Below are 12,186 nucleotides of genomic sequence, written 5' to 3'. Positions count from 1 at the left end.
CCCCGCCTCCTGGGCGGGGCGATGGAGGGGGCGGGGCCCCCCGCCGCGCACGCGCGCTGCCTGCCCTGCCCGCACCAATAAACGCGCTTTCCCTTCCCCTCTCCCTGCCTGTCTCTACCTGCGCCTGCGCCGTCGTTCTCCGCCCTCACCGCGCTGCTTCCGCGTTTGCCGCCGGCTCGCGGCGGGGCGGAGGGACCGGGGCGGGAGGTGGGTCCCGGTGCCGCGCGTTTGCTGCGGCGATGTGGCCGCGTCAGGAGGGTGCGGGAGCCGGTCCCGGGCGGCAGGATGGAGAAGAGCTGCCGTTGCGGAGGAGGGAGGAAGAGGTGGGCGGGGGGGGTGGCCGCTGCGCCGGAGCGTGGCGGCGGGCCGCGGAGCAGCCCCTCGGGAGGCTGGAGGCCGGCGGAGGGTGAGAGCTCTGGCGACAGCAGCTGACGGCGGCGACAGTGACGATAGCGGGAGCCCCCCGGGGGCCGAGGGCGCGGGGGCCGGCGAGAGAGGTGAGGGCTGCCCCGCTCGGGCAGGCCCCGCGGGGCGGCAGCGCCCTCCGGGAGGGGTGGCGGGCCCCAGGCCGGGGCTCCCGGCGCGCTGGGAAGGTCGGTCGGCGGGGAAGCGGCAAACGGCCGGGTCCCTTTCCGTGCTCCGGCTTCCCCCCGGCCCCGCCTGCCCTGCTGGGAGGGCGAGGCCGGGATCACGGGCCGGGTCTCAGTGCGAGCTGTCTGAGGGGTCTCTGAAACCACAACTTCCAGGGGCCTCTTTCTCTTCTCCCCAGTCGCCTTCCCCGTGTGCAGAAGCTCTCGTACATCTTCTCAGGGACGATTGCTCCGTGCAAATGTAGATACGCGGTAGCCTGAGCAGCCCTTGAGAGCACAGGCAGGTGGGAAGGACCCGGGGGTGCGTGGCTGTGGCCACAGCGGTGGTGCCAAGGTTTGGCCCATCGAGGCGGTTGTCCTCATCTGCCACAGTATGTGCAGTGTGGTTTCCTTGTCTCAAGGTGAGAATGAAAACCTTATGAGAAGTTTGTCAAAGGCTCTTGAAGAGAGTTGTGAGGGAATGGACATCAATGTTAAATACATGGAGCTGCATGGTGTGTCACCAGTGTGAGAAATGACTGGTTGTCTTGTGAGAGGAGTCTCCTGGCTGTGTTTGTGTGTGTGGGGAGGCACTTCTCATCTAGGGCAGGCGTTCAGGAGGGGGATTCCAATGGTGGGTGTGGTGCCCCCCATCTGTAGGCATTATGTTTTTCTCTCTTAATGGTGAACTTCAGTAGAGGTCAGAGAGAAGACCACTGACAGTCATCACTCTTTCCTTCCCACAGCTGGATGTGAATGGGAACAGCATTTTGCTTTTACCATCTGTCTGGGCCCTCTGTAATCTTGTTTCTGGAATGGAAGTAGTTATCTCCCTCTGGCAGAGCTCAGAGGGTTGTGATCAGCGGTGCTGAGTCTAGTTGGAGGCCTGTAGCTAGTGGTGTTCCCCATGGGTCAGTACTGGGTCCAGTCCTGTTTAACTTATTCATCAATGATCTGGATGAAGGGACTGAGTGTACACTCAGCAAGTTTGCTGACGACACAAAACTGGGAGGAGTGGCCGATACACCAGAAGGCTGTGCTGCCATTCAGCGAGACCTGGACAGGCTGGAGAGCTGGGCAGAGAGGAACCTAATCAAGTTCAACAAAGGCAAGTGTAGGGTCCTGCACCTAGGGAGGAAGAACCCCATGTGTCAGTATGGGCTGGGGTTGACCTGCTGGAAAGCAGCTCTGCAGAGAAGGACCTGGGAGTTCTGGTGGACAAGTTCATCATGAGCCAACAATGTGCCCTTGTGGCCAAGAAGGCCAATGGTATCCTGGGGTGCATTAGGAAGAGTGTAGCCAGCAGGTCGAGGGAGGTTATCCTTTCCCCTCTACACTGCCCTAGTGAGGCCACACCTGGAGTACTGTGTGCAGTTCTGGGCCCCTCAGTTCAAGAAAGACAAGGAACTACTGGAGAGAGTCCAGCGGAGGGCTACAAAGATGATCAGAGAACTGCAGCATCTCTCCTACGAGGAGAGGCTGAGGGAGCTGGGTCTGTTTAGCCTGGAGAAGAGAAGACTGAGAGGGGATCTTATCAATACTTACACAAAAACCTTAGGGGCAGATGTCAAGGGGATGGGGCCAGACTCTTAGTGGTATCCAGTGCCAGGACAAGGGGCAACGGGCACAAACTGAAACATGGGAAGTTCCATCTAAATATGAGAAAAAACTTCTTTACTTTGAGGGTGACAGAGCACTGAAACAGGCTGCCCAGGGAGGCTGTGGAGTCTCCTTCTCTGGAGATATTCAAAACCTGGCTGGATGCGACCCTGTACAGCATGCTCTGGGTGAACCTGCTTTGGCAGGGGGCTGGACTAGATGATCTCCAGAGGTCCCTTCCAACCCTAACCACTCTGTGATATTAACAGTCCAGCACTGAGTTTGTCTCAGTGGAGAATGACTGGGTGGATACAAGCCATTTCTTAGGCTGTCTTTTTTTGCATCCTGGACACTCTTTGATGTGTCAGCAGGTTGTAGAGTTCTCAACAGGTTCAGCCGAGAAAGGCGTAAGGTGTCCATGTGTCACAGGAGTCTGCGGGAGGAGAGGAAACTTGGGGAGACTGTGCTGGTAAGCAGGAAATGCCCATGTTATCAGCAGGTAACAGTAGCTTAGCAAGAGGTGGAAAGGAGAGGAAACAATCTGCAAAATAATGGAGGAAGGGAAAAAATGGCAGAAGGGAAGATGAAATGGACTATAGAGACAGGACAGAAAAAGTAAATTGTGTTCTAGGGGGGGGAAGGACTGAAAAAAATGGGAAATTAAAGTGTCAAGAAAGAATGTAAGAAATAAGGAAAGTAAGTTCATCCTGTCTTTTAATAGGTATTTTGATGGAGAACCCATCAGCACAGATTTTAAGGATCATGAACTCTCCTTGTGCAGAGGCTGTGGACAGGCCCAGCCACTTTGGAGCAGGAAGCCAGCAACCTTTTAACACACGCAGTTGCCAAATCTGCTGCCCAGCAGTGAATGCCTGCTGGGACTGTTCACTTCTGCCCCAAAACAGGCTTCTTTTTTTATGCTGATGTCAAATGATGTTTATTTCAATGTGAGTGGCTAATTTAGTTTCCTACAAACAGATAGTAGGATGTATTTCATGGACTGATACTACTGTGTGGAAAGCACTTTCCCCATTAGGTTCTGGGTGGTCAAGTCTGGTATCCCGTAATAGTATTGAAATACTTTGCCAGTGAAAGCTCTGCATGCCTTTGATTTGTCTGATTTACACCAAATCTCTTTTCTAATCCTGTGCTAAATGTTGCATCTTCTTATACGGTGTCTTTATCCCGTTTTAGTTGACATCTTGTAAGCCTTTGCTGTTTTAACAGTGTTGTTTTGGAATTGCAGCCAAATGGAGTATTGTAGTGCAAGTGGTGGTGTCTTGTCTGTCTTCGTGAAATGTTAGAGTAGCTTCCACATCGTTCTTCCTTTCCTTTAATGCTTTCTTTGCCCTTTTGACTGTCCTTGCTCAGAGTCTTTCATTTGTTTGTCTGGTGATGCTTTGAGTAATCAGCAATACTCAAATATTTTCCTATATAGTGATTAATTGCTCTCTACCCCATAACTTTTATAATTAGCACAGATTTTTCCTATAGTGCAGCAGTCTAAAGCTATCTGCACTGAATTTGAACAGTGTTGTGGCAGGTGCTCTTGGCCAAGGCTAGAACTTACTGGTTTTCTTAAGTCCCTGTGGACCCCAACAGCATGATTACTTTAAATTGCTGAGTTGCATGGCACTCAGCTCCTACCTGAATGCAGGCACAGTTCTTTGGTCTGAAGGTGATTTCATGTTATGGGCAGGCAGGCAGTAAGGGATTACACAAGGGTGACACGGGGAAAGATGGAGAACCTGAGGGAGATAGGAAAGGGCGACAGTGCTGTCATGCCTAAGAAGATGGGGAGCAAGGGCATTTGTGGGAGCCCAAGCAAGAGAAGATATCCAACTGCAGTAAGATAAGTGAGAAGGGTGTTTTGGGGAAGCACTGTAATGAAAGAGTGCTGTATTCACGTTTCCTTTGTCCCTTGTGCGGCAAACTGGGTGTACAGTGTTCCCTTAACCCTCCTCAGAGGACTAACGAGCATTGACAGAGCAGAGTTCCTGGGGGTTCAGAACAAGCAAAAAGAAAACCTCTCTTGATGCAGCGCTTGGCTGTGCTCATTATGTTTTCTGGATGATGCGAGTAGATTCTGAAGCAGAAAGTCTTGGTTATTGCCAAGATGAGAGTGACTGGGATGGTGAGTCCATGCTGGGAGCCAGTGTGACTGACCTCATGTTGCTTACTGAATTTGGCAGCAGATTTGGGCAGAGCATGCAGAAACTTTGTGTCATGGGGCAGTGTATTGGGTTTGCATGACAAGGTTTTTGTAGTGGGGGGCTACTAAAGGGGTGACTTTTGTGAGAAGATGCCAGAAATTTCCCCCGTGTCCGATTGGCTCAGCCTTGGCCAGCAGCTCTATCAGTGACGGTGGTAGTGCCTCTGTGATGACGTATTTAAGAAGGGGGGGGGAAACTGCTGTGCAACAGCAGCCGGAGAGAAGAATGAGAATACATGAGAGAAACAACTCTGCAGACACGAAGGTCAGTGAAGAAGGAGGGCGAGGAGGTGCCAGAGCAGAGATTCCCCTGCAGCCTGTGGTGAAGACCATGGTGAGGCAGGGTGTCCCCCCACAGCCCATGGAGGTTAACAGTAGAGCAGATATCCACCTGCAGCCCAGGAAGGATCCCACACTGGAGCAGGTGGCTGCACCCAAAGGAGGCTGTGACACTGTGGGAAGCCGGCACTGGAGCAGGCTGCTGGCACGACCTGTGACCCCTTGGAGAGAGGAGCCCACGCTGGAGCAGGTTTGCTGGAAGGACTTGTGATGCCTCGGGGGACCATGCTGGAGCAGTCTGTTCCTGAAGGACTGCACCCCATGGGAGGGACCCACGCTGGAGTCCCTTCCAACCCTAACCATTCTGTGCTTCTGTGATTCTGTGGAGCAGTTCATGAAGAACTGCAGCCCGGGGAAAGGAGTCACATTGGAGAAATTCATGGAGGACTGTCTCCTTTGGGAGTGACCCCACGCTGGAGTAGAGGAAGAGTGTGAGGAGTCCTCCCCCTGAGGAGGAAGGAGCAGCAGAGACATGTCATGAACTGGCTTCAACCTCCATTCCCTGTCCCCCTGCGCCTCTCGGGGAGAGGAGGTAGAGAAATCAGGAGTGAAGTTGAGCCTGGGAAGAAGGGAGGGGTGGGGGGAAGGTGGTTCAAGATTTGGTTTTATTTCTCATTATCCTACTCTGATTTTGACTGGCAATAAACTAAATTTCCCCAGGTCGAGTATGTTTTGCCCATGACGGTAATTGCTGAGTGATCTCCCTGTCCTTATCTTGACCCACAAGCTTTTCGTTCTATTTTCTCTCCCCTGTCCGGCTGAGGAGGGGAGTGATAGTGCAGCTTTGGTGGGCTCCTGGCATCCAGCCAGGGTCAACCCACCACAGGGAGGATGCGATTGTTTTTGCTAGGTCACAGTTGGGGTGTTTTGTGCCAAATGCATAGTACTGCAAAGGCTTAGAAAGACCATATGCCTGGCACTGCTCGGAGGTGTTGAGCCAAGACTTTCTCCATCAGAAGGGAGGCAATGCAAACCCTCCTGTTCCTTCTTGCCCCTACCATCATCCAGAGAATGGAGTGAGCACATCCAAGTGCTGCCTTAAGAAATGTTTTCCGATTGCTAGTCCTGAACACCCAGAGGTGTAAATCCAGAAAGAATTGTTGATAACATTTTTATGTTGTGGTTATAAGAAGCGTTAAAGATTACTGTCACTGAGGGATATTAAAGAAACAGCAACAGAAAATTCCAGAAGAATATCTTATGCATTTATCAGCGCTTTGGGTAGAATTGTTTTTGCTGTTTCTTGTGTTGTGTTGGTCTTCTAGTCAGGAGTCTGAGGAGAGAAGGAATATTTTATGAAATACAAGGTGCAAATAGCACTGTGGGGAACTCATGGCAGGGCTAGAATATGAAACTGCTTTTTGGTGTTGGGGCATTTTTTTCTTCTCCCAGTGAATCAGGGTATAAGCTATTCCTGTTGGTAGTGAGATAGTGAAGGTTGAACGTCTGGATTTCAGTAGTTTACAGGCCTCCGGGGTGCTGAGGAGGCTCTGCTGTGGGAATAGCTCCATTGCAGACCGAGCAGAGCTATGGTGGATGTGCAGCGGGGAGAGACTGTCTCCGAGTCTTAACAGACAAGTTGAACAGGCCACGTGGTTTTCCTGCACCTTCTGGCTGGTCTCATGGTGTGAGAGATGTGATGATGCCCATTTAGAGGCAATGGGACAAGAACAGTCTGTTAAAGAATCGGGACTGGGAAGTGACCCCTCAGAATTTGCAATGCTGCCAAAATATAGCCCAGTGCGGAGCTCGTACCACTCTTTGTACCAGGTAAAAATTTTGAACTGGTCTTGAGTGTGCTACTGAGTAGAGAGAGAAGCAAAGACGTGTTGGGGAGAGGGGGAGACTGTTCTAGTGCTAAAGATTGCAGTGATTAATGAGAGAGAAATCAAAGGCCAAGAGGTGCAGTGGCTTCTTTCTGCCATGCAGTTGTATAGGGGTGGCACCGCTGTGCTCATGTCACTGTCTCAGGCTCTGAGACATCCCTCTTGGTGGAATTTGGGGGTGGGAGGTACCTTGAGAAGCTGTTTGGTTCAGATGTGTCCTGCGCTCTCTTCCAGATCAATCTCGCATGTCTTTTGAGGAACTCCTGCGGGTGCAGAGTGATACGAGAACGAGAGTGGGCAAACAGGTGACCGGTGGGAAGAAAACTGCAAAACCTACCAAAGCTACGGTGAAGCAGCAACAAGGCAAAAAAGGGTAAAGATGTTATTTTGTGATCAGAAAAATGTGTATGTGCGCTCTCTGTGCTGCAGAAGTTACGCTGAGAGCTCCTCACAGTGTTGCCATTGCCTTGGAGCTGGAGTAGATCTCCTTTAATGTGCTATGCAATAATGCCTTTCACTATAGTGTTTCATTTGGGAATGGTCTGTTACTGTTTCAGAGCTCTTAATATCCTCTCCTGTTCAAATGCCCAGCAGCCACCTGTTACTTGATAGTTAAATCAGCACTCAATTCCTTTACATCCTCTGTATTAAGGCACTTTTAACCCATGGCATGGTATGCTTCTCTTTTAAGCTTTATGGTGGTGCTTTCCTTGTGTCCTCTGGGCCCTGAAATAGTTACCCTGCTGTATTCTAAACCCCTTCCAGCTTATCAGCATCGTCTGCCTGGCTCCCACTGGCTGGAGTTGCAGTGTTTGGAAATTTCATTCATCCTTCTGCTGTTGTCTCATCTGTGGCTTGTCTGTGTTGATTTTTGTTTTTTCCCCTCTACAGAACTTATTGTCACAGACTTTTTCCAGTCCTCAGTGGTCTTTAAATCTCCTGATTGCATGCTCTGTAGGTGCTATTGATGTGGTGACTATAAAATGTATTAAACACAACAAAAACTATCAGATCTTTTTACAGTCCTCCACAGGCCCCCACTGGTAAGAACTGTTATGCCATTATCTGCAGTAGTTAGCTGCTTTTCAGTCCTCAGAGCTGTATCTAAGTGACTTGAACAGGTTTCCTCTGTTACACTGGCATTCCCTAACCTATTTCTGAATCTCTGCTGAATACATGTTCTTCTGCCGTAAACAGTTGATTAGAATAATGTTTCTGCTTTACCTTTTACTCAGAAGTCTGGGGGATTTTGTGTAGTGCAACATCATCACACAGTGTCTCTATTTCTGCCACACAGTTTGCATAATTCTGTTTTTATTTAATTCCCTAATCCTTTAAGTGATGCATCACTGTAAATCCCACATGCTGTTTCTCTCATCTTTTTGTTATGGAAGTGAGCTGCTTAAAAAAAAGGACTTCAGGGAAATCCCCTGGAACTGAGCTGGCTTCAGCAATGCTGCATAAAGCTGATTCGAGACTGTTGCACAGAGGTATAGCTACATTGGCGAACATGAAAATACACTGAACGCTGCCCAAAGTGGGATTTGGAAAACTTACTTGTGCCTGGGGGGTTGCTTTTGTTCCTGCCCTGGTGTTATGGTGTTGCTGAATGTGAGTATAATGCCTACACTGTGGTACTCTCAGCAGGGGGGTTCACAGTTCATGTTTCCAATAACTTACCTGATGTACTGAAAAATTGGAGGACACAGTATCCAAGTAACATGGGGAGAGTAATACCCCGTTCTCCCACCTTATACTGTCCCCCTCATACACCTAGAGCATCAAGCTCTAAAGGTCTGTGTTGCAAGGAGAACTTGTTCGCTTAATTAGTTGTCACCATGGTCCTCGTGGTCCTGATTCACTGTGAAATCTCTTTTGGGCTACGTACCATGAGCTGTACGGCCCTTATTCCTGGGGGCTGACCTTTACGTGGGTTATGGTGTGCTTTCTCACTGAGCTAGGCCACAGTAGAATTGGCCTGTCTTTGTAAATACCAGGTCAGTGCAGAAATTCCCAGCTTTGGTCTCACCTTTCAGTGTAAGTAATTAGTCAAGAGTGGATGAGTTGGTGGGCCAGCAATAGAAGAGGACTGTTGCGTGATGAATGAAAACATGGAGAGGAATAATTACATACGGTGCATTTACTGATACAGGTGGTGTGTTTTCACTTGATACTGTGGGGCTGTTTTGTGTGGAATTGTTTTAACCACGCATTTATAGATCTTTCGGTTGTAGTAGCCTTGTCTGGCTCTTGACCAAGTCATCTCTTTGCTCTCTGTAGGCATCATGGTGAGGATTGAGTGGGAGAGGCTGCCGTTTCGGCACTGTGCAGTAATGTTCTCCTGAGGGTCTGGCTAACCTCCTGACACGTTAGCCTTGGCCTCATTCTGTCCTCTGCTCCTCTTCAGTACGTTTTTCTCTTTTTCAGGCCATTGGAGATGTCTGCCAAGAAGCCTGTACCTTTTCTGCGACAAGTCGTCTCTGTTACAAAGAAGGTGGGTGCTCCCAGTCCCCAGCTCAGGAGCTGACTTCCCTTAGCGATGCTAATAGGGCACAGACATGGTAATGGGGCTTCTGAAGATGCCACAGGCTGTTTCTGGAGGATAGGGCTTGGACCCCTGTCTAGTGAGCGTAGGCAGTGCTAGCATGTCTCTGGGGAGAACAAGAGATTGGGTGCAGGAGCAGCTGCTCTCTGTATAACGTGCTGCCCTGCAGAATGCACAACTTGAGGAGTAACTCGAACATTTGAGACCCAGGTGTTGCTAGAAGTTGTAATGGCTGCTGCCAGTGACAATTGCACTGTAAGCTATGGTCATTGTTCAGTACTAATCACGTGGTAAGTTCAAATGTCCATCTAGTTTCTAATGTGAATATAACTTTGACTTATCATTGCTGGACCATCTTAATATGCTAATTTCCAGAGTTAGAGATCTCTTTCTCCCTCTCTCTCTTTCTGTATTACCTAACCCAGGTAATCTGTGAATGTCTAGATAGGTTTGAATTCCCAAATCCGTCGCCTTGTCAACACATGTTCAGCCAGCTCTTGGTCTGGGAGTTGCAGGTGTTTGGAGGCAGCACTCATGCTGCTGTTCCTTGAATTGGCTACTCCTGGGTGGTAGACTTGCATATGGAAATGCCTGTTGCTTAGTAGGCCCGATGCAGGCGTGATGATTTTGTGAGGGACTGCAACATTATTGGACTCAGTCTTTGCCAACTGCAGATGTTTTCAATGGTGGGTGCATAATATTGCTAGTAAAAAAAATGGCAAGGTCTGATCCATGGGAGGAGAGTAAGCAGGCTATTAACAGGGTAGTCCTGGCCACAGCTCTTACCTTTGCCTTCCATGCCTTCAGGTCCGCAGAGACCCTCGATTTGATGACCTGTCTGGAGAGTATAAGCCTGAAATATTTATGAAGACGTACAGCTTCCTGGACAGCATCAGGAAGCAGGAGAAGGAGGTGAATGCTGTGTGCCTGTCCTTGGCCAGAAGAACCTTGCTTGGCAAGGGCAGCTTCCACAAAGGCCTTTCACAGTGGAGGTGGCAGGCAGGCAGTCACACAGCTTTCTGCTCTCTTCTTTAGATGGTGCAGAAGCAGCTGAAAAAATGCCGGAACATGGAGCAGAAGGAGAAACTCCAGCAGCTCCTGAATCGCATGGTGAGTTCAGTGCAGCATCTCCTGTCCTGTGAGGCAATGCACTAGAAGAGAGGATGTGTGACCTGAGGTCTGCCTAGACACTTGCTGACACAGGCTGTCCTTTCTGTACAGACACAGCAAGAACAGGCACAGAAAAAACAGCAGAAATTGAGGGAGAGGGAGCTGTCTTTGAAGAGACAACAGAGGGAATTGGCCAAGCAGGGAAAGAAACCCTTCTTCCTAAAGAAATGTAAGTACTCAGTGTGAACGTGCTGCAGGAGGACCTAGAGGGAGTACTGCTGACAGGACTCAGCACTGGAATTGAGTTGTCCATAATATTCCACAGAGCTGTGGACGGATTGTTCTAGCACTGGTGCTCAAGGGACAAGCCAGGCCTGGAGCCGGGGAGGGAGAGGTGGGAAGGGGCTGGTCTGTAGAGATCATTGAGGCTTCAGTTTAAAACCTTGCTTCCCTCTCCTCTACAGCTGAGAAGCGTAAACTGGAGCTAGCCGAGAAGTACGCAGAGCTGAAGAGGAGTGGCAAGCTGGAAAGCTTCCTGAACAAGAAGAGGAAGAGGAATGCCATCAAAGACAAGCGCCGTCTGCCCTCACAGAAGAACTTGTGACTGCTGGACAGACATGCTGTTTTCTGGCACTGGGACTCGCTCTGCCCTGGCCAGGCCTGGAAGATGGCCATCCCTCTTCCCAGTATCTGCCTTTCACCATACAGTGATGCTGTTAGGCAGCAGAGCAGAGGCTGAACTGAAGGAAATAGTGCTTTTTGTAGCTGAAATGTCCTCTTCACTTGTGGTTTACACCAAGCCTGGGTGGTGACAAGTCTGTCACGCAGATGCACATGGTCTGTCCTTGCACCTGCTCATCTCTTCCTCTAGCTAGGAGAGCACAAGCTCTGCCCTGCATTGCTGGCTCAACTTCAGGTCTTAGCAGACACCAGCTGAGGTGGAAAAGCACCTCAGGTGGGAGGGCTCTGGTACAGTGCCTGTGCAGAGCAGGGCTAGCACTGACTTCAGACCAGGTTGCCCAGGGCTTCTTCAGTTGGGTCTGGGAATGTCCAAGGACAGATGCCATCACCTCTCTTGGCCTCTGCTCCCCTGCTTTGAGTTCTCAAGATGAAACTTTTTTTTTTTCCTTTCCCTCCTCCAGGAAACCTGCCTGGTTTTAGCCCACAATCCTTGTCTTGTTCTCAGTGAAGTGCCTGGCTCTGTGTTGTCAATAGCCTGGTCATAGGTCTGGGAGGTGGGTGGGAAAGGGGTGCTGTTAGGTCTCCCCAAAGCCTTCTGTTCCTGAGGGTGAATAAACCCTGTTCCCTCAGCCTTTCCTTGCAGTGCTCCAGCCTCTGACAACTTTCACATCCTCAACTGAAGTCAGCCCAGAGGACCTACAGCTTGTCTTCTGGGGGCCCAGCCTGGATGCAGTACCTGGATGTAGTAAAGGAGAGACGATCCAACCCCTCTGCGTGGGCTGCACCCTGGCGATGCAGCCCCTGCTGTGGCTGGCCTTCCTTGCAGCCAGGGCATGCTACGGACTGTGCTCAGGTGCTGCTGCCGGGATGTCTCCAGCAGGGCTGCCTTGCTCCTCAGCTTCTCAAGGTGGTCTCTACAGGGCTCTTAGTGCTTCTAGGAAACTGATTCTGTATGAAATAAAATACCTCGGTTTTCCTTTATTCCCAGTGTTGGTGCTGTTACAGTCAAAAGTGTTTGAACTTATGGGAGTTAATACCCTTGACCACTAGCTCTCTTGTTTCTCCTCACTCCTGATTGCCCTGTCTCCTGTGGCTGTGCTGACAAGAAGGTGATGTGGCCATGCCCCAGATGATCTCTGGCTGATAGGTCAGAGCGTGTGCCTCAGCTCTGCAGGGCAGAGTGCTCCCTGGCACAGCCCAGAGGGGCAGCTGGTGTGTGAGGCCTGGGGAAAGGCCTTGCAATGAGCAAGAAAGGGAATGATGAGCAACTCCATCACGCCTACCTGAGGGTGTTGCTGAAGCATC

The 12,186-nt window shown here is 50.4% G+C and overlaps 1 protein-coding gene across 1 annotated transcript; it reads left to right on the top strand.

Annotated features, from left to right (window-relative positions):
- Nucleotides 1-411: 411 nt before the first annotated feature.
- On the top strand, nucleotides 412-11,862 carry RRP36 (ribosomal RNA processing 36). The gene is made up of 7 exons (XM_068401658.1): nucleotides 412-497; nucleotides 6,780-6,918; nucleotides 8,973-9,039; nucleotides 9,898-10,002; nucleotides 10,126-10,200; nucleotides 10,312-10,429; nucleotides 10,665-11,862. Exons 2-7 carry the CDS (start codon nucleotides 6,791-6,793, stop codon nucleotides 10,802-10,804), a joined length of 633 nt encoding a protein of 210 aa, XP_068257759.1. The 5' UTR covers nucleotides 412-497; nucleotides 6,780-6,790; the 3' UTR covers nucleotides 10,805-11,862.
- Nucleotides 11,863-12,186: the final 324 nt, after the last annotated feature.

This window comes from Nyctibius grandis, chromosome 1, assembly GCF_013368605.1.
Source record: "Nyctibius grandis isolate bNycGra1 chromosome 1, bNycGra1.pri, whole genome shotgun sequence".
Taxonomy (NCBI): Eukaryota; Metazoa; Chordata; class Aves; order Nyctibiiformes; family Nyctibiidae; genus Nyctibius; species Nyctibius grandis.
This window is presented reverse-complemented; position numbering and strand designations above follow the sequence as displayed.